The sequence below is a fragment of the Rhinatrema bivittatum genome, chromosome 4 (assembly GCF_901001135.1).
Source record: "Rhinatrema bivittatum chromosome 4, aRhiBiv1.1, whole genome shotgun sequence".
Taxonomy (NCBI): Eukaryota; Metazoa; Chordata; class Amphibia; order Gymnophiona; family Rhinatrematidae; genus Rhinatrema; species Rhinatrema bivittatum.
In genome coordinates this window covers 343009654-343032426 of record NC_042618.1, presented here as the reverse complement: position 1 = coordinate 343032426, position 22773 = coordinate 343009654, and the positions used below count along the sequence as shown (strand labels likewise).

The window sequence follows — 22773 nt, the reverse complement described above, 5'->3', positions numbered from 1 at the left end:
GAGCCAAGCATTTTAGATGCGCTAATCTCCTTACTGCATCAAGCACTAGTCTTAGCGCATCTAAGATGCGCGCCCAACCATGCATAAACCCATGCTCTAGGCTGGGCGCACTTTATTGCATTGGCCAAGGATTAGTGTCCAAATTAAAAAGTCTTTACTGTTCACACATTGAGGAATAAATATGATTTCAATACCACAGGCTTTTTTGCTTTCTTTACAGTCTTGTTTCTCTGTCTGTGCAGGAATACTAAATCAAACTTCTAGCCTCTAGGACTTGGATAACTAGAGTTCCCAGGTGGGCAGAGTATCCCTTGGTTGGGCGGGAGACCCCCTTCTGAACTGGAAAAAATTTAGAAATCTCTGCCTCTGTGCAGAGAGTCCAAATCTCTCTCTGTCCCTAGGGGGTGACGACTCCGAATGGGTGTCCTCACTGATCTTTATAGGTCTTTTACTTACGGTTAGCAGATCTTCAGGATCTTTTGGGTTTATCACTGAGTGACTCAGTCTCTCCTCTGGATCCCTGGTGGGAGGGATCCCTGGATGCAGGTGACCTACCCTGCTCCAATGCAGAAAGCAAGGGGGCAGCCAAAAACAATCTTCCTCCTGGTTCTTAAAACCCAGGGCCCTTTTCCACTTTCAAACAAGGTTAACACCGGAGTTCCTCCTTGCAACAGGTCACTGTCACCTCCACCCTCGTTGAGGGTTGGGAGGGCAGGTCTTCTCTAACCTGCACAGCCCCGGACACAGGGTTCTCCATTCCCCCGAGTCCAGGGAGTGTACAGGCTCTCACAGGGCTCCTACCATGAAAACTCTTAAAACCTGAAAGCTAACCCAGAGGGATTTCCCCAACCAGCTAGTGAGTACATTGGAAGAAAAACCCTTCTGACCCTGGTCAGGATCCCCAGGCTGGGTTAGCCTGCTTCTTCTGACCGGGCCTGAAAAATTACAAATCAGATTAAGCTCCTTGACTCCCTCCTAACGCTCCAAAAAAAACATAAAGGAATGCCCACATAGCTTTCCAGGGGGGACGGCCATTCGAGAGCCCACAAAGGGAAGGGGAGGGGCTGAATTTGAATAGATCCTCTTCCCATGCACCAACCTATGCTTTTACTAAGGGCTCACACAGGCCTTAACGGTAACAGGCTGTCTGTCGGTTACATTAGAATATCCACAGTGAATATGAATGTTTTGTTCTTCTGCCTTGAGCTTCCAGGAGACAGCATAGAAATAAATAAATGACAAAAGTGTAGGACATCTGCTTTGCTCGTTTCCCCGTCTTGCTGCAGTCCGGCAGGCCCTGCTTCATCTCTAGCTAGACTGAAGGTATCTTCATTTCCCCAAAACTAAGGATCCTCTCTGCATGTTCCATGATTTGTCCTCAGCCCCTCCTCTGAGAACCTGTTCCATGCATCCGCCTACCTTAGCATTACTCCTTAGACTTCCCATTGCAGCCTCAAGCCGTGACGCCTTGCTCTATTTATTTATTTATTTATTTTATTTATATACCGCCTATCAACATTGCTAAGCGGTTTACAAAAAACATTCATAATCATTTTTAAGTTAAACATGCATAAAATAAAAAGACAATAGATTTAAAATATTTGGTTTTAATGCTCAGTGGGACCATCTTAATGATATTTGATTATTTTATATATTTTTAGATATTATTTATTCTTTTTCTTAGTTGTTTTAGTTGGAATGTGTGTGGAGTGTGTTTGGTTATCTTGTATGATGTTTCTGTTTTGTTAAGCGGAGATGTGCTGTACTCACAATATATACATAAAGTTTAAAACTAAATAAATAAAAGCAGACAAAAAATAAAATCAATAGAACAGTGGTTCTCAACCCAGTTCTCAGGACACTCCCCATTAGTCGGGTTTTCAGGATATCCACAATGAATATGCATGAGATAGATTTGCATGCACTGTCTCCATGCATTGTCTCCACTGTATACAAATCAATACCGTTTTGTTTATTTAAACTACCACAACTCCTAAATACATGTTACTTGCAAAGTACAATAACAATACAATATAATATGTAATCATAATGTGAGAGTAAATATTTAAAAATGGCAGCGGTGTATATTTACAGATTAGAATCTTATAAAAGGAAGTATAGCTACTACTACTCATCATTTCTATAGGGCTGCTGGACGAAAATTAGCTTAACAGAAAAACAGCAAAGGAGGTTAAATTGTTAGCTAGATAAAAGCATTAATTCTGCCCAATTACTTTGCTGGTTTTCTTTTCACAAATGCTATTAATGACAGGCATAGTCACAAGCAGGTTACTATAATCACAAGGATGACATATGCTGCTGACTGTTGTCAGATGTGATTACCTTCAGCCAACACTTAACCATGACATCGTTGTGATCATGCTGATTAAACAAAATAATAAAACAGGCTGTTCAAGGCCCACAAGCCACCCTGAGACGCAGTGGATCAAGAAACGGCGTTAGAACAAATCAGATTTCCCTGTTCATTAAGAATATTTTGGTGAACCACTGCTGAATAACTTTAAGCCCTTAAACACAAGCAGAGCTACTACTGCAGAGAAATGCTCTTGTACATCTTTGTTGGTTGGTAGCTTTGTATTAAATGCAGTCCTAACCCTCCCACTGGTTATCATTTCCTGTGCATCACCCCCATTCCCAATCTCTCCCTCCATCTCAGTCTTATTACCAACATGCACCTTCTTGGGCAGTGGAAACCGTGATGATCCAGTACTGAAACTCATGAGTGAGACTGGTGAAGAGGCCGGTCCAGGAAGAGTGATAAAGATTCTGGAGGGATGGTATTGTACCCTGCATATGTCTAGAAGTACTTTATAAATGACAAACAGTAGTTGTAGTAGTAGTTTTGCTTACTTGATTTGATATCTTCTTCTGTTTCTGTGACACATACAAATACTACATTGTCTTCATATTGTGCTGTTCCTTTATTTGTGTGTGCTGGGGCTTTCTTTCATCAGCAAAACGCGTCTTTCAACAACAGCAAAGAAGAGCAAATGAAATTGTTTTTAAAGACATGGGGCCTGAGCTTACCTCCTCATGTTATCATATCATCATTAAGGCTCTACTTAAGTTGTGGTAGAGGCCTGTTATCTTGAAGAATCTACAGATCCTGTGTCAGTGCGGCCTAGCTGATCAGAGGTTTCCCGTTGGCGGGCTGCCAGGCATATGCTGCCTGCATTTTTATTTCTTGTCCACTACTCAGCCACAGCTATTTGAAGTTCATCCCGCAATTTAGGTTGTGCCCTAATCTTCATGTGATAATACAAACATGATTAAGAAATGAAGTGCAAGATCTATGGGCACCTTATTAAGATCTCCACATGGGATGATGATTATATTTGCATTACTCTGAAGTTTCTAAATTTCCATTACTTCCTCTAGCACTCATTGGGTGGTTAGTGCGAGTGCTATTTGACACATACTTGCCTTTTTTTGGTGCTCCATAGGAGACCACATGGGCACTGGCCTCTTCATGCTTGCCTTTCTGTTTTGCTCACCTATAAACGAATGAACAACCGGAGGAACAAGTATTCCTAGTGTATATACTCACCAAAGAACAAATCATGGGGCAGGTATATGAAACAGAAACTTTTGAATTGCTTTTAGTGGAGGGGAGGAGTGTGATTGTTAAAAGGGAATCTGGTCTTGTCATTCCTCATGCCACAGACCCTGGTAACACAGATTTGACAAAAGTAATTATTCACATTAGTGCAGTGATACCACCCTGGGAAAGGGATATTTAATTAACATCTTTTTAACTCTTCTACTCTACTCCCAAAATAATTAACTATAACTGACACAGCACCTATATCAAAAAGATATTTAAAACAAATGTGTGCAGTGAGTTGCATACATGTCTGCTCTTACTTGATCCATTTCTTGATTAAAATTACATTCTTATATTTTATTACTGCATATTGACAATGGCTCATGAAGCTCAAATCTGGTGTGTTCTGGATCAGTGGTTCTCAACCCAGTTCTTGGGACACACTTAGCCAATCAGGTTTTCAGGATATCCACAGTGAATATGCATGGCCTCCATTGTATGCAAATCTATCTCATGCATATTCATTGTGGATATCCTGAAAACCTGACTGGCTAGGTGTGTCTAGCCAGTCAGGTTTGAGAACCCCTGTTCTGGATCATTAGATTATCTGCACCTTTACTGGCAGATTGTCTGAGTGGAAATACTAGATCAAGTATTACATAAACATTACAGTATGGAAAGTTTTAATGTGGTTACAACCAAAAGTGTTGCGGTCTCGGTCGCCACGGTGGCGCCCGAGACCTTACCTTCTTCCCGGGTCCCGGGGAGCTGCCGCGTTCCGCGGGCTCAGGACCCCGGCCGCCGCTTCCTCCAGCCGTTCCGATCCTCCGCGGGCCTGCAGGGCCTTCGGGCGCCATGCGCCGGCTCCCACGCTGCCGCTGGCGTGCTCTCACGGCCAGCCCTGCCCCCAGGCGCGCGCGCGCGGCTGACCTCCGGTTTTAAAGGGACCAGCGCGGGAAAACCCGGCTCCTCCCTTCTCTGACGTCAGACGCTGCAGGGCTATTTAAGCCCTGCAGTCCCTTCTCTTCTTTGCCTTGCAACGAGGTTCACTACTTCCGGTAGTTCTAAGTTGCGTTCCTGGATTGCCTGTTACCTGCCTTGACCACGCTTTGCCTGACTCCGCTTGCCTGCTACCTGCCTTGACCACGGATTGCCTGACTCCGCTTGCCTGTTACCTGCCTTGACCACGGTTTGCCTGACTCCGCTTGCCTGTTACCTGCCTTGACCACGGATTGCCTGACTCCGCCTGCCTGCTACCTGCCTTGACCACGGTTTGCCTGACTCCGCTTGCCTGTTACCTGCCTTGACTCCGGTTCGTAGTTTTGACCCTGCTTATCTTCAGCCTGCCCTGACCTCGGTTCGTGACCCCGACTTCTGCTCGCTCGCTGCCTGCCCAGACTCCAGTCCGGATTCCACTCCTGGGTTTCTTCGTTCTCGCCTAAGTCCCAGCGGTCCGGGTCCCTACGGGCTCCTCCTGGGGGGACCTCGGGCTTCCAGGGCGAAGTCTCCTAAGTCCTAGCAACCCGGGCTCCCACAGCTCCTCTGGAGGAGTCTCGGGTTTCCAGGTGAAGATCCTATTGCCCAGTGGGAGTTCTGCCTACCGACTGTTCCCTCGGACCGGTCAGCCCAAGGATCCACATCCGGATTGTCTCCAGCACAACAAAAAGATCCCAAAAAGCTAGCGAGTACTTCTAAAACACTCCCCAATACAGCAACAAATGTAACAAAGTATTAAATTATTTAAATATTATTTACATTTTTAGGGACAATCATATGTGGTAAACCTCTGACAAACAAATCAGAAAAAAACCCACTCCATATATAATCATAGGCCCAGTCTTTTTCATTATACTTGGAGTTCAATCCATATGTGAATTTAAACAGTCTGCAAGTCCAATGAAAAAGTCTGGGCCTATGATTATATATGGAGTGGTTTTTCTCTGGCTTGTCAAAGTTTTTTCCATTTACGATTTTCCCTAAAAATGAAAATAATATTTAAATAATTTAATAATTTGTTATGTTTGCTGGTGTTTTGGGGAAAGTTTTAATATGGTGACATACAAAGGGCAATTTTGAAAAGGATTTACACACTTAAAATTGGGTTTTACATGTGTAAGTTCATTTTACCCATGTAAATGGGCTTTTGAAAATTGCTTCGATACTATATTACATCTACATGCATAACTCCTTTTAAAATTAATCCAATGATTTATAATATTTCTAGACAGCCTTTCCAATTTTGGCTCAAGATGGTTTACAACATTTGTTTAGGTATAATAAGTCCCTGCTCTGAAGAGCTTCAATCTAAGTGGGTATTTAGGGTGACAGGAGATAGAATGACTTGCCCAAAATTACAAAGAATAGCAGTGGGAGACGTGAGATTTAAACCCTGCTTTTCCTGGTTCACAGCCCCTTGTGTTAACCACTAGGCCACACCTTGTCCTTAGTGTTATAGCTGGTGTCATCTTTAAATGTGACTATGGAAATGGGTAAGCCTCTTGCTGCAGGAACAGCCTCCTTCTGATGTGTCTGCATGAAAAGATAACTACAACACTCATAGGAGTGACCTAACAACATGCCAAGTGGTGGTAGCCTCTCATTGATACGTAACTATGGTAACAGATAAACGCTGCAATACGGCGACACAGCTATGCACCAGCATGTAGCATCTTGCCCACATCACTATAGAAACAGTGATGCATTCTAGATATAATACACATGTAAAATACGAAGTGTGTCATAGAGTGACGTCTGCAGCTGGTATCTCTGGTGGTGAGGCAGATCACTATGAGAAATGTTATTGTTGTGACATTGTTTCACTTTTGGATGATGCATTTCAGGGAATGCTTGATGCCAGGAAGGTGTGCGTGTGTATATATATATATATATATATATATATATATATATGTGAACAGATGAAATAAGTTAATGAACACAGTTTACAATAACTTGTACTCTACTAGTTACAGAAGTGATGACATCAAAACATGCTTTTTTTCTTATTTATGTGCTCTTCGGAAAATGTAAAAAAAAACTCTTAGAGGCTGGTTTCAATCCATCTGTCTGTCCAGAGGCATGGCAACTTCCACTAAACTTCAGCAATCAGGTCCACACTTGGGTGGGATGGTGGAGGGGAAGAACCACCATAGTCCTACATGTGATTGCTATTGGAAATTACCAGAACCTGATGGGATTCAGCTCATTCTCAATAGGGTAACATTGTAAAGCGCTGGAAAATCCAAGAATGTGCATGGTTTTTACTCCCCGTTCCTCTTGTCTTAAAGGCACATTTCATTAATGCAACACACCTTTTGCTGTCACCATATCTCTCCATCTGTCTGCCCATCTGGACGCCTGTATCAGGGGCCTTGTCTGCAGACAGATTTGGCAGGGAAGTTGCCAAGGTGTGAACAAGCCTGCTAAATTTCAGCCATATCTGTCTATGGGGGAAGGCCAAATAGATAAAATAGATAAAAATTGTAAATAAATAAATAAATGAAAATAAATAGATGTTCTGAGAGAGTAAGGGAACACACAAGAAGACTGGGAAAAGCACCTTCCTTGAAGCATATACTTCTCCAACTTGATTTTTTTTTTTTTTTTTACAGATCTGCATTTGGCAGCTGAACTGGGGAAGACACTTCTTGAGCGTAATAAGGAGCTGGAGGACTCTCTGCAGCAGATGTACACAACCAATGAGGAGCAGATGCAGGAGATTGAGGTAAATGCGAGCAGCAGGAGGAGACCCTTAGCACAACAAGCTTTCCCATTCAAGCTACCAGGGACAGTTTGGGCAGTGCAATTCTGTTATGTACAGATACTGCTGATTTTAAAGTTTTAAAATGTACACATATGCTTATATTAGACACATAGTAGCAAACACAGAAAATGGGTGAATTAGCATTGTACTGTTCTCACAAATCATCTGCCTTTGCTTGAGTTACTAAACAGTCAGTTAAACCTTTTTCCACCTTCCCACCTTAAATGTTGTTTAGCAACCAAGAACTATTAGAATGAAGAAATAGTTCAACAGTTGCTATGAATTGCAGGGAGACAAGAATAGCTGTGCAGACAGCAGCCTGGATCTGCTGTTATGAGTCTCTGGAAGCTCAGTAATTAGACGAAGACAACTGCAGCTGACGTTGCAATGACTAGAGGTGAAAGAGCGACGCTTCTTAGAAGCTTGTAGAGGACACAGGAAAGCTGTTAGTTTGCAAGAGCCTTTTTCCAATTGAACACCCCACAGGAAGTGAGTCAGGCTGCTTTTGGTCAACAGAACCAATAGGAAGAGGCATTAGAACACAGATAGAGAGAGGGAGCAAACCAGAAATAGATCCAATAGAGAGCTCAGAAACATTCAAACAATAATCAGTCAGGAAAAAGAGCTCTACGGCTTGCAAAGACTCTAAACTAAGCAATATCATAAGATGACACAGGGTGGCAGTATAACAAAGAAACATCTCTCTCTCTCTGTCTCTCTCTCTCTCTGTCTCTCTCTCTCTATATATACACACACTGCGGAGGCAGAGCGCTCCCTGCTTGGTATAGTAGATACCACTATTATGAAACATTCTGCAGATCAAAGAACTATCAAAAACATGCAGTGGTCCATAATGTTCAAGTATTTTCATAAGATATAAGGAGCATTGTCTCAGTGACAGATGTGATCGATGTCTTTAATGCTCCTTGTTTTGCTGTTTTTGATTTCTTTATTATAAATCTCTTGCTGTAAACAACGCAGGATGACATTGTCTGTACGTGAGAGTTCTTCAACTGTGTGGGGCTTTGTGGAGAAATGCCAATGGTAACAAGATCTGATGTACTGTCAGGGGTCTGATATAAGGAGAGCACAATGTGGATGATGTACTCCATAGCTTGTCTCAGTGCTGACTATGTCAAAAAAAATGATTGAATCGGTGTGCTCCCAATTTGCCTTCAGAAATGATGTTACTAGCGAGCACAGATAGATTTCTGCATCTGAACCAGGGCTCACAAGCTTCAAAAAGTCTCTTTCAGCTAGGAATCCCACGTTGTTTTTTGGGAGGAATTCAGTTCCAGTTAGCCATGTTGTCTGCATCAGGTGAGCTGCTGAGACATATCTTATGGTGTGGTATGCCTGGTTCTGATCAGTTGGCGCATAATGGCACTGCTCTGGTTGCACTGACTTCCTGATGCATTTGACTCTGTTGCTCACATATACATAGAACCTTCCAATTTAGTCCATGACCTTGCTGGAGTGGTGGCGTGTCAGCTCCCAAATTTCAGTTCTAGAGGTCTTTTGCATGGTCTTCTGAAGGGAATGCTTTCATTACAGGCTATTTTATGAAGCCTCAAATTGGCCTCAAAATGTGTTCTCTTTAACAAGTCAATAGCAGCTTCTTTTGTAGGTACAAACTTCAATCTATCATCCATATAGAAGTCTCTTTCTATCAATTATCTGGCATCTGTGCCATCCTCTTTGTGTCCTCCTTGTCCTGTTTTCCTAAGAGCATAGGTAGCCACTGCAAATGATGGATTGTTGCCAAAGACATGCAGATGCATCCTGTATTCAACAATCTTGTTGCTGATGTTGTTGTCTTGGTACCACAAGATAGTTTCTGAAGTCTGAGTGATAAATGAAACAATAGAACATCTTTTGGATATTGGCCATGATGGCAGTGGGCTCTTTTCTGAAATGAATTAAGATGCCCAAGAGATTATTGATTAAATTGGAACCAGTGAGGAGCACATTTTTCAGAGAAACTCCTTGAAACCGAGCACTTGAGTCAAATACAACTCTGATTTGACCTGGTTTCTGAGGATGGTACATGCCAAAGATAGGAAGATACCAGCAATCCTCATTTTCCTTCAGAGGCAGGGCAGTCTCCGAGTGCACATTTTTTAATATGTCTGTAATATGTCTGTCATATCGGTCCCAAAGTAGTCCCTTGCCTCTGGCTTCCTTTCTAGGCTCCAATGTAATGAGGTAAACTGTGAAAGGACCTGCTGTTTGTTGTTGGGAAGTCGTTGTCTAGGTGTTTGGAATGGGAGGAGAACCACCCATCTTTGAAGAAGTTTTTGTCCATCATCTACAGAAACTCCTTGTCCTCTATAGAGAGGGCAGATTTATCATCATCAAGATCCTGATTCAAAAGCATTTAGCTGGATAACGCATAAGTTAGGGTGAGGATTTTTATGCATTGTGTGTCTGAGTCCTTTACCATTTTGTTTGTTATGGGGCGGGAAGCAGGAAGTGCGGACATAGTGGGTGACACTTCTACCTTGTGTATAGATATGGGTTTATTCATGTTATCATTTCTTTATAGTTGATCTTCCATCTCAAGGGTGCCTCGCACTGGTCACATTCTAGGTTTCATCTGATGAGTCAAGCTTAAAACTCAGATTTTTTTCTTGTCACTGCTTGGTCCTGGATGAATCTGGAGAAAACCATTAATGGAGGAAAACAATGTTGTTCTCTACTTTTATATCTTGAGCCAAGGAAGCCCATTTTTCCTGTAGGCTATGTAGTAGTTTTTGCACAATTGACTTCACTCCACAAGCAGTGTCCAGAAAACTGAGGTTTGGGAGATGTGGATCAGCCTTGGCCACTTCCAGTTCTAGAAATAAGTCTCTAGGTTCTTGCAACTTATGGTTATTTGAGATGTTTGGAAAGTTCACTGACCTCAGGGCTGCCATAGTACTGTTCAATTCTTTGCCACATTATTCATAGACCTGCTGAGGGATTATCTCTGTACACTAACCTTAACCTCTTCATACATTCTGAGGACTTGCTCCCCAGCTTTTCACTAATTGGTCCATTTTTTCACCTGCAGTGACATTCAGGTCTTTGATGATTCTTTTGAATGTTAATCCCCATGCTCTGTAGTTCTCAGGATGGTTTTCAAACTTAGGAGTTCATTTACTAAGCATTTTTCCCATAGACACAGAATGGGAGAAAACCTTTAGTAAATAGGCCCCCTAATGAACCTTAAGTTGACAAGCTCATGATGGGCCATGTATTTGGCCAGATCTGACCTGTCTGACACTTCAGCTCTCAGATGATAAAGTGCTTGCAGAATACTGTTGTGTGACATGTTATTGGATTTCTTTCTCAATGTGTCCAGTAGGCACCGAGGTAAAGTGAGGCTGATCATGTTCCTTTGGAGGACATGTGGCATATATTATTGCTGATGTCACACTCTTAGTCATGTCTTGAACCTAATTCACATAGAATGCTGGAGTTTAGGTTTGAGCAGAGTGTCTTTTTGCATATGCATACCTGGATCATGAGCCAAATGTGCATCCATGTGTGCAAGCTTGTGGATCACTGTGGTGGCAATTAACATCCATGTTAGGGTGTGCATTAAATTGATCTCTGTTAGGTGTAGAGTCTACCTCGTGGACAGGCTGTATTGTCTCAGCAGCTGTTATTTCTCTTAGCTGTGGGTATGAGAGTGTCACGTTCAAGGCAAGTGCTAGGATATAGTTTCTAGTATGCTGAAGAGGATCCTCTGAGAAAACCTGATCAATATGTATTTCCCTGATTTCCTGTCCTGCAGCGGCTTCAAGGCTCCTAGCTTGGGTTTTTGCAGCCCTGACTTTCCTCTCTTGATGCAGCATTTCTAGCTTAGCATCTAGCTCAGCTTTCCTTCATGTGGCTGCTGCTGTGGCAACAATGGCAGCTTTTTGTTCCTCAGCCTTCTTGTGTGTGACTGCTGCTGGTGCAATAGCAGCTGCTGTGCATTCTTCCTCTTCAGTTCTAGGCTGGCTAACTTTATAGCAGCTTCATGTTTATTAAAAGAAGCATGTGGCCGTGCAGCTTCTGTTTCTGTGCATGCCTTGGTTGCGGCTGCACATGCTGAGGACAGGTTTGAGCGGACTGATTTCAGTGACCTTGTAGCATTTGGAAAGGTTATAATAATGGGATGCAGTTTCCTTTAAGTTTTCAATTTTTTGCTGTGCTTGTGCAATAGTGGCCTGCACCAAACTGTCATATCTAAATCAATGTCCCAGTGAAAGTTCTTTTCATTAACACTTTCTTCAGTATTGTTTCTTGTTAGGAATGCAAGATGTCTATATGACTGGTATTGATGACATTAACAACTGTAGTAGAATTGGCTTGCTGAATTTTTTCTATACCTGTGGTGCTAGCAAGCTTATATCTATAAGATTCTAATTCTTCCCTTGCCTTGTTAACTCTTTTTAGGTTTCCAGCCTTTTCAGATTGAGAATTCTGTAAGGCTTTGGCTATCAAATACATGTTTTCTCTTAGCAGCAGGTGTGGCTGGGAGTGCAGCTTCATTTGCATTTTTACAGAGCACCATGTTTATTAAAGAAATATCTTCTGCCATTCTTTGAAACAATGATAAACACTGGGGTATTGGGCTACAGCTCTCTGCAGCTGTATAGGTTAACAGATATCAACAATCAGGCCGATGCAATATTGGTGTATGGAAAATGGGCAATTATGATTGAGCGCCTGCTCTTCTAATGCACACTGATCGACCTCTCTGTGGCACCTGTCGCAATATGCAAATGGGCTGCTGCATTAAAAAGGAAGCGCTAGAGGAAATTGTGCACCCCTAGCCAGGGGCAGATTCCCGATGACGACCGGCCAGGGATTCGCCGCCCAGGTCGGCCCAGGATATACCACGTGGTCTGCCGAGTGCGGCTCTGTCACAGCCATGACTAGAGCGACTGACCCACCAGGGAATGCCCGATCCTCCGATAGGGCAATCCGCCCCTGCCCCTAGCACTTCCTTGGCAGTGGGCGCCCAGAAGAGGTGGTTGTCAGTGGGTTTGGAAAACGGATGCTCAATTTTATGAGAGTCTCTGTTTTGCATCAGGGGTATGGATGCAGGTCCAAAATGCGCGTCCAATCATGAGTTGAGCCATGTACTGTGGCCAGCGCATGGTATTGCATGGGCCTGAATGTTTGCAAGCTTCTCCAGATTGTTAAATAATTACAGGTGGGGGAAGGAACCAGCAGGATTTGAAAACTGCTCCCTGGAAAGGTTTGCACAGCAGAAAGATTTTGGAAATGTGCAAGTAGTAAACAACAGACTATACTTTAATTGGGCAGAGGGGAGTCTTCTAAATTTCCTCTGTAGACAACTCCATACAGCTAAACCTCCGGTGCATCGATTAATAACTCCTTTAATTCTTCGTATGGTCTTACAAATCGTCTGCCTTTGCTTGAGTTACTAAACAGTCAGTTAAACCTTCTTTTTTCCAACATCCAAATATAAGACAACTCAATTTTTGAACGTCAAACAACATTTATTAGAATGAAGAAACAGTTCAATACTTACTCTGAATTGCAAAGCAAAAGAATAGCTTTGTAGACAGCAGCCTGAATCAGCTGTTACGAATCTCTGGAAGCTCAGTAATCAGAGGGAGACAAGTGTAGTTAAAAAAGAAGTTGTGGCTAATAGTGAATTGCAATGAATAGTAGCAGATGAGAGATGTGAAAGAGCAATGCTTCTTAGGAGAGGTGTTAGTTTGCCAAGCGCTTTTTTCCAGCTGAAAACTTCATAGGATGTGAGTCAGTTCCAGGCTGCTTTTGGTCAAGAGACCAAAATAACACAGACAGAGAGAGGGAGCAAAACAGGAATAGATCCAACAGAGAGCTCAGAAACATCCAAACAATAACCAATCAGGAAAAAGAGCTCTACATCCTGCAGATACTCTAAATAAGCACTGTCACATGACCTAGGGTGGCAGTGTAACAAAGAAACATGCATGCACTGCAGAGGCAAAACAAGAGTACACTTGTGAGAAAGTTGTGAGCCTGTCCTCCCAACTTACATTTTCCAATCTCTTTTCCCTCTCAAGCCCTTATTGTAAGACACATAGCTGTGTGTACTACATAGGCAAAAGAATTTGTAATTGTTTTGAAAAGATGATTGAATTATGAGTGTTTATGAAAGACGAGATATTGAATTTGATTGTTTATGAAAGATGAGTGAATGTTACAGCTGACAATTGGTGCTGCTGCTCAGAAGTTTCAAACCTGAGGTGATGCAACTATTTTTCTGAGTGATTCTACATTTTAAAATACTCTTCCTAATTTTCCAGAATCTGATGCAGCCCTACCCCGCCCTCACCTCAAATAGTCTAAACTTCAAAGGCAGAAAATATCATCAGGGAGTAAACTAAAAGTTGTGTTTTGTTTGGAAATAAGTCAGATTATTTGCAAGCTGATCCAACATAAAAATTAAACAAAGATGGTGGTGTCCTTGAGTTTTTGAGACCATCTAGTTCTGCAGAGCCCTGCAAAGAATTCTGTTTTTTTTTTTTTACAGCATCAATACATTTAACTAAAGTGTTTTTTACTTCACAATAAAAAAATAACTTTAAGGGTCTTAGTCACAAAGGACTCTATACCATTCTGTACTTATGGAAAATACCTCTAGTGAATTGGACCCTAAATGTACCGTTTTAAAACTGCAAGGCTTCCTACTAAGTACAATTTTTGAAATCTGTCTTAGATGAGGATGAGGAAGGCTGGTGTCATTTTTCTTTAGAAAAAGACATTTTTAGGTGGCTTCACCAGCTGCATGGAAATGGACAGTGGGCTCCCAGCCTCACCCATTTTTCTCCTTCTCATCGTGCCCCTGACCACTAAGCTGGTGCTACCTTAGAAGCCCTTCATAAGTGGGTCCATGCAAGGGTATTAGGTGCCTTAGGTGAACCTTCAGTCTTACACCCCCCCCCACCCTTACACACCTGCTTATCAGTGACAGATCCGGTCCAGCATCCCCCCCCCCCCCCTCTCGTTCTGCTCAGCATCCACCTTTCACATTCCCCTCACCCTCTGCCAAGTCCAGCATCCACTTCCCTTCGACCCCCTCCACATGGCCCCGCATCCCTTCTCTCTAACCCCCTGCCCAGCATCTCTCCTCTCTTCTTCTCTCAGCATCTTCCTATTCCCCCTTCACTCCCTGCTCAGCACACGAGCATCACCCCGATCTCTTTGCCCCCTTTTTGGCAGTCTCAGCATCCTCTCTCTCACTCTCCACCTGCCCAGCACCCTCTCACCACAAAACCCCTACCTACCTCCCCCCCCCCCCCTCCCCCAGCTTCCTCTCTGTCTTTACCCTCATATCTGCCCAGCATTCATTCCCCTCTATCTTGTGGTGCTGTGCCTTAAAAATGGGTGGGCAGCACCTAGAGGCTTCCGTATGTGTTACTCCCTCCCCCCCCCCAAAGTTTTGGCACCCCAGGTGACCACCAAGTTTGTCTAATGGAAGAACCAGCCCTCTGTGGACACGAGTCAGGCCTGCTGTCCTCAGAGTGGATGTTCATTTTGCAGCAAGGGTAGAAGATACCACACTAATTTAAAGATAGATCTCAGAAAATTCCTATGCCGTTGTGTCTAAAGAGAAGGGCTTTAGGATACTCAGGGTAAAGGCTCGTCGTATCAAAGCAAGCTAGGGGTTCCCACTCAACTTCCCATTTCTTGCAGTACCTGACAAAACAGCTGGAGATGTTACGACAGATGAATGAGCAGCATGCCAAAGTCTACGAGCAGCTGGATATGACAGCACGAGACCTCGAACTAAACAATCAGAAGCTTGTGCTGGAGAGCAAGACATCACAGCAGAAGATGCAATGGTAAAAGAATGATATTTGCCAATAGCTGGTAGAGAATGTTCTGTTCTTCATCTTATTTACAATAAAAAATGGGAATTTTAATAAAAATAATAATAATAGTGTTAAAAATATCCTATCCTACTTTGGAAAGAGCATGAACTTTTATCAATAGTTTCCTCCACACTGAGATTTATTTTGGGTTGTATTATTGTCTGAGAGTGTGGCTTCCTGATGTCTGCTGTATCTTTGACAATATTAGAGCGATACCTTCCCTATCTCACCACCTTCCCCATTTTGCACACCTATCTCTTTCCTTATTAATATGTATGTGTCTGCCCCAGTTCTGCTCATTTCTATGAATTTTCCTTTGCACTTCTGCCTCACTCCTAAAAATTTAAGAGCTCGATAAAATCAATGCTGTGTTCCCTTTCTAAAGGAATCCCAGAGTACAGGGCTGCTTCCAAGCTACGTATTACTTTTTTTTTTTTTTACTCCAAAATATCCGCTTGCTTTGGGCTTCCAACTTAATTGGAACTGACCCCTACTGCATCGATAGTACCGTAATCATTCACTGATCGACAGATATTTTTTCCCCACGTTTATACCCTTACCCACCTCATCTAACTCGACCACAGCAGAGATAGTCTTCTGGTTGGGAATGTTGACTGCAGTTCTCTCTGAAGCCCAGCACAAGGGCACCGTTTAACCAAATGGTAGGTATCACTTACTGCACAATGGCTGGGACTGCTTGTGAAGTATCTCCAGACCCAACCAGCTTGGCATGCAGAAGCTAAGCTTAAGAATAGAACCTGGGTGTCCCTCAAAGCAATGGACAGCACTGCTGCTAAGTCATTAAACCAGTCCTGGTGTTGTGGTTCAATAAGGGGTAGATTTTATAAACTTACGTGCGGGCGTCCATGTGCGCGTGCTACCCGGCGCTCACACATGGACGCCCGATTTTTTTAACATGCTCGCGCCCCGCCCCCCTCCCCGCCCCTTTTTCGAAGCTCGGGCTTTGTGCGCCTGGCCGGGCCTTTTTAGAATAGGCCCGGTGCACGTAAGGCCTCCTATGCACGTAAATCCACTGGAGAAATTAAATGCTATAAATAATATAATAAGGCATACCTTACGGAAAGAGAGACAGAGTGCCACGCAAGACACCAGTAGCAAACTCTTTCAGGTGACTTTACTGATAATAAAGCATTATATAGAATTTACGCTTCATATATTTTCAACCCCTAAACCAATAACTGGTTTGTTATTCATTGTCAAAATATTTCTGTGATTGGCCATTTATTATAAACAATTAATCCAAATGGCTGTATGTAAATTCACTCTCACTCTATATGCAAATGTTATCTATGGGCTTGCAGCTAGCCACAGTGTCAGCATGACTTTGGTGTGTTTCTAAACATAACTTTGTAATACCATGGTCCAGTAATTTTTAGCTTGTACAGCACTTTCTGTCTAGCATCTTCCCTTCTGCAGCATCTGCCTGACTAGTAAAAGCAAGGCACAAAACTGAAGCATAAATGCTTTAGAATACTTTATAAGTAATTATAAAGCTACTTATGATCAAAAAAACTTAGGAGAACAAAAATAATGACTTCTTGTATGACATGTCAAAAAGTGTTTCTTGGGCACCCCCATCACTGGTAATACCTATTATTGAAACATCAGGTTATTAAAATATATGATTTTCACAATTCTCTTTCAACCAATAGCATATTGCATCTCCACCTTATGACTGATAGCCATAAGGTACTTTATTGGCTTCTTATTCCTGAGGCAAAGGAAATATAATCCTCAAAAATAAAGTGCCTGTCTTCTTCCTTTAATCTTTTAAGCAAAGAAATAATATGCGATTGTCCTGGTTCACGAGAGCTGATTGTTCCAGCCATTTGCCTCCAAGCTCAATTCCACTCCTCCTCTTTATCTTAGCAAGGAAAAAAATATCACCAGCCTTGTTTTCTCACTGTTTTTAAAGCCAAGATTAACTTGAAATGCAATGTTTTATGCATAGAAGTGCATCCTGGCTGCAAAGCAGAAATATGGAATAAATTATGTTTTATCGTCACTGGCTGGCTCTTTCTACTCCTTGAGCTTTGCATGGGAACAATCTATAGTAGTGTGGCACTTCACTGCCATGACTTCAATCTGCCTGATACGCTGTGGATCTCTAATGCCCCTACATTAAATGTAAGGACTGGGACTTGTGGAAATGACATCTGAGGAACAAAGGTTATTATAACGCTGTTTTACCGCATTCTCAAATCCTAGCTGATCGCTTTTCACTATCATGAAGGCCACTAACATGTCACTCACATCCTTCTAAAAACAAACTTTTTTTTTGTGTGTGTGTGCAGATAGCTTCCTGGTCTTCCACTGTGCCCACTGCCATTTTTTACAGAGGAGGTCCAAGAATGCGGGCCTTTAGCTGCAGCTCTCCAGGGTTTTCCCCTCATTTTAAATTCCATACCTCATCGCTTCTAGCCCAGTGAGCACAGCAGCCGTCCTGTGTCTGTCTGAAAGGCACAGAGCACAGCTCCCTGTAAAAACCAGCACAAGTGCACCCTTAATCTCACCCGTAAGTGGTGCTAATAGTTCCCTCCACCCACCACCACCTCTCCATCTCCCTCTGCTGAGGCTGGGCTATCAAGCAGGCCCCCAACTTTAAGGATAATGGGACCCCAGTTTTTTTCTTACTTTGTCTCTAGAGAATTAAAATCTTAACAATCCTATCCACTAATATAACTGAATCTATGATGCTTAAAGTGAAATCACACGAGACACTTTTCACAGTACCTTAAGTGATTCTTCCCCATAGGCTCTTCGAACAGGCCTATGCAGACCATCTAGAGAAAAGGAATAGCTAGTACGAGAGAATGCAATTTTATTTTCTTTTATCCATCCTTTTATTAACTAATTTAATTTTATATTATAAACATGAATGTGTTTTAACTATTATTGTATTTTGACTATTGTGGTTTTATGATCTTTGTATGATGTAAACCGTTTTATGATCTTTGCATGATGTAAACCGTCATGATGTTTTCCACGAATGACGGTATACAAAAACCCTTAAATAAATAAATAAAATCAATAAATAAAGCTTGATGCTTGGCATCTAAGAGCACATACAAGCCTGGAAGGCCCTCTGTATGGGTGGTAGATCAGGTCCTTGGTATATGGTTTGACTTGTTCTCTATTTGTCTCTCTGATTTCTCGGCTCTTGCTGACAGCCTAATGGACACCATCGAGGGTTTGCAGAACCAGGTGGAGGGTCTGCAGAATCAAGTGGAAGAGATGCGGAGTCTGGAGCAGCTGCGTATCCGCCGGGAGAAACGCGAACGACGGAGAACCATCCACACCTTCCCTTGCCTCAAAGAGCTGTGCGCCAGCCCCAGGTTAGACAGCAAAGAAATTAAAGATGCTGGAAGCTGGCTGTTACAGAAATATATTAGATCCATTCAATGACGCCTCTGTACAGCACAGATAGATTTAAAAACAGGCCCGGGGGGTCCCAAGAAATTCAAGTCAAAAAAAATATTTTCTCTAATTTCTTTAAAGCCATTTTTAATTTATTTAGGAATACAAACATTTAAAAACCTTAATTTCTTCATATTCGAGGCCTTTTTCATAATTGAGAGGAGTACTAGCTATTAGGCAAAAAAAAAAATGTCTCAGTGTTACCTACTGACTTGTAATGATCTTGCAATAAGGTATGTAGGTATGTTCTTACTTTTAATCCAGCAATTTTCCTTACTTTGGGATTCCAGCTGAACTTGACCCAATCTCTTAAAAGAGTTGTTCTCAAAGTTTAGTTGTACACATGACTCCAGGAAAACAAATCCAGTGAGAGTCCATCCAGGCCTATTGCAAGCCTTCACTTCCTCTCTCTCCTTCACAGCCCGCTGCAGCTGTTTTTTTGAGGCTCCTTTACTATTGTCAAGCAGTGTGTTTGTAACTGCACTTTTGTTCTCATCCTTGAATTTCCTTTTCTGTTAGAAAAGCAACAAGAATTCTGCTGATTTGCGGGGAAGGTGTAGCAGCAGCTCACGGCAGTTCTTCTATTTTGCAGGTACGAGGATGCGTTCCAGGTGCACAACTCTTCCATGGAGTTCACTCAGAAGAGCATGGAACAGGAAAATGAGCGGCTGCAGACCATGGTGACCTCTCTGAGGTCACAGGTCGTCCAAGAAAAGCAGCGGAAGGAGAGGGTGGAACGAGAGTACACTTCTGTCATTCAGGAGTACTCGGAACTTGAACAGCGAGTCTGCGAGATGGAGAGCTGCAAACTGCGCATCAAGGAATTGGAAGCAGAGCTGCTGGAGCTTCAGCAGATGAAGCAGGTGAAGAAGTATCTTCTCAGCAGGGAGGACAACCTGTCCGAGGCCCTGCTGGAGCCTTTAAATAATACGCCAGAATCAGACTACATTGACCTCCCTGAGGAAGACGGAAGGAAAAATCAGGACCCATCTATGGCAGCCTCCCTGAATCACCCTGTTCGGAAAAGCTGCAGCGACACTGCCCTCAATGCCATTGTGGCCAAGGACGCAGTGAGTCGACATGAAGGCAACTACACGCTGCATGCCAATAACGTGCGCAAGCGAGGCATGTCGATTCTGAGGGAGGTGGATGAGCAGTATCACGCTCTCCTGGAGAAGTATGAGGAGCTGCTGAGCAAGTGCAGGCGGCACGAGGAGAGCATGCGCCACGCTGGCGTCCAGACGTCCCGCCCCATCTCTCGCGACAGCTCCTTTAGGGACTTTCGAGTGGAGGGCCACGAGCTAGAGGAGAGAAAGACGATAGAGAAGAGCCTCAGCAAGCAGGTGGAGGCTGTGGACAAGAGGCTTGAGCAGAGCCAGCCAGAGTACAAAGCGTTGTTCAAGGAGATCTTTTCCCGCATTCAGAAGACGAAAGCAGACATCAATGCCACAAAGGGGAAAAGCAAGACAAACAAATGAAGATTATAACCACTGTGCATTCTCCATTCCCGTACTTGACTCCAAATGCCAAGGCTTCTCTGCCATCCCCAGGAAGTTCTTGTTCTAAGCCTAGAAGGCTCTCACGGTATTTCCTCCTTTGATTCCAGTGTGAAACTTTGGACTGAGACCGCAGTAAAGTACTCAGCCAAGTGTTTAGTTTAGATGTAGGACTGAGATCAGCAAGCAAAATATATTTCCAGCACATACCACAAAGCAATATTGTAGTTGTAGTGGCCTCAAGACACTTTCCAAGACCTCCTGCATGTGCTGTTCTCTCTGAAACCAGAATCCTGAGCATAGGCTGCAAACCAGCTGTGGACTTTTCAACTTTTGCTGCTTCCTTTGTCAGTTATGTACTCTTGTGTGCCATGTGGACAAGCTGAAGATACTGAGCAGTGCACTAGAGGAGCTCGGGGTAACCATTTAGAAAAGCCATTGTTGCTTCCCGATACTGTCTCAGGCACCCCGGACCTTTTCTTCCAATTGTTTATACTAATGAGGACATAAAATTGTACCTCGGTGACTTATACTGTGACCTTTTAGTAAGTTAAGGAGAGAGTATGTTATTCCTGATCAAGCCATTCTCACTCTCTCAGGTTTTCTTAAATGGTCTTTAATGGCAAAAGTTGCTGCAAACTGGGAAAGTCTGTTGAGAAAGTGTTACAACATCCAGATGAGTTCCTTAAATTGAGAGTTTTATGCATACTTTAGAACACAGCCAGTATTTGATTGTCTTTCTCAGCTTTTGCCCTGTTTATTTCAGAGCGCCTGAATTCCCCCAGTTGGTGACGTCAATAATGAAGGCCTTACTTAAAGCAAGAAATGAAACATGCCATTATCCGGGGAGGGAGTCCACCTCAGGATCGGAATCCAGGCTCTCAGTTCTTGTCCTTTGTAGGCCTTTGACTAGCAAAGGCTCACAAAGGGCACGTGAAAAACTGAGGAGCCGTGGCTACTAAAATGTAAGAGGAAAATAAGACACCTATTGTCATATTCTCTACCACTTGGGAGGAGAACCATGAAAAGCGCCGTCTAGTCATAGCAGTCTTCCCCTCCTGTCCATGTTATACTTTCCATTGAGCTGACAGTTTCAGCCTGCTACTGAAATGGGGTTACCCCAGATAAGATTATCCTTTAAAGGTTTCCATTTCAGAGCTGTTTTAATATTTGGATATCTCCTTCAGTAATTACATCATTGCTTCTTCACCAGCTGCCTAAATCTCTACCTGATCTCAGGAATCACCATAAACCAGTGCTTACACACCCAAACCTGCTCTTGTTGGGTGTTATCATAATTGTGTTTGAATTCATAATATTTGTAAACCATGTAAACTGTACATGTAGCTCGGAAGCAAAGGATGACAGTGGCAACTGAAAAAAAACAACCAAGCAGTATTTGATGCATTTTTACTAATGAGTTATATTTACCTCTGTTTTCAGAACGATTGTCTTTTTAATGCATAAGTTATCCATCGTTGTGTTTCTTCTGTTTTGTCCTCCAGAATTTGGTGTTTAATCTCCTTTTTCTAACACAAACAGCTGCTTCTGGTTGGCTAGCCAAGGGGCCAAGTTTATCTCTGAGATTCATTCATTCCATCACTGTCCTGTGATCAGTCACTAGGAAGGGCAGAGTGCGTGTTAAGCAATCCTGCTCTCTCCCCACACCTGCCCTAAAGCTGGAACCATCTCTTCCATCCTAAATAAGCTCAGCAGCCACCAATGCCATACCTAAAACATTACATGCCTTGCAAGCAATTGTGATGGCCACAAGTACTGTTATGCTGACAATATGGAGGATCTTCATGCCTTATTTGTTTATACTAAAATGAAAATTGCCATTTAAAAGTATTGCTTAGTTTTCTTGCTGCATTGCTACTAACCTGGAAGCTGGTGCTTTATTTATATTGAAGCTTTCAAAACTCTACATAGGGGAACTTTGAATTCATGTTGAAAAATCTGATTTGTTTTTGAAAGGATAGGAACCAGGAAAATATAACGTAGGGGGATAATGTCTCTTTTCATATGTACATCAGATGACTATATTTAAAAATGCTTTATTCTCTTCTTAAATAAAAACAAACATCAGTATTCTTAAAATCATATGCTGTTTCTTTGTGTCTTCATTCCTTGGAATACTGGGTTAATAGTTTCATGGACTAAGTTTGATCTCAGTCTAGAAATATTTTTTTGGATTTCCCTTTTAATTAATTAGAAAGAAGTTCAAGTGAGTAATAATCCACAGAAGTAAATGCAACCAGTGATACTGGGAAAGTTAAACCTGCCTTCAAAGGAGTGAACCTCAGTTCTGATTGAGTATTGTTTAGGGGCATGCTGGCTAAGTTCCTTTACAGAAGTGGCTAGCAAATGTTACTAACAGGTCACTCACAGAGCAACGTAGTCACAGTTCTTTCAGTCCTCAGAACCTGCTTGAAAATGAAATGCATTTATCAGCTTGAGAGTGCAGTTAGTGTAGCTGGGTTCAAAAAAGGTTTGGATAAGTTCTTGGAAGAGAAGTCCATTAACTGCTATTAATCAAGTTTACTTAGGGAATAGCCACTGCTATTAATTGCATCAGTGAATCAGTAGCATGGGATCTTCTAGGTGTTTGGGTAATTGCCAGGTTCTTGTGGCCTGGTTTGGCCTCTG

General features: G+C 42.6%; 1 protein-coding gene across 1 annotated transcript in view; it reads left to right on the top strand.

The window, feature by feature from the left end:
• CDR2L (cerebellar degeneration related protein 2 like) overlaps window positions 1–22227 on the top strand; it is a 51028-nt gene extending 28801 nt beyond the window's left edge. The window contains exons 2-5 of the mRNA XM_029600581.1: window positions 7174–7286; window positions 15012–15160; window positions 18382–18546; window positions 19221–22227. Coding sequence (XP_029456441.1) covers window positions 7174–7286; window positions 15012–15160; window positions 18382–18546; window positions 19221–20106 — 1313 coding nt within the window. The 3' untranslated portion in view covers window positions 20107–22227. The remainder of the gene's footprint in view (window positions 1–7173; window positions 7287–15011; window positions 15161–18381; window positions 18547–19220) is intronic.
• Window positions 22228–22773: the final 546 nt, after the last annotated feature.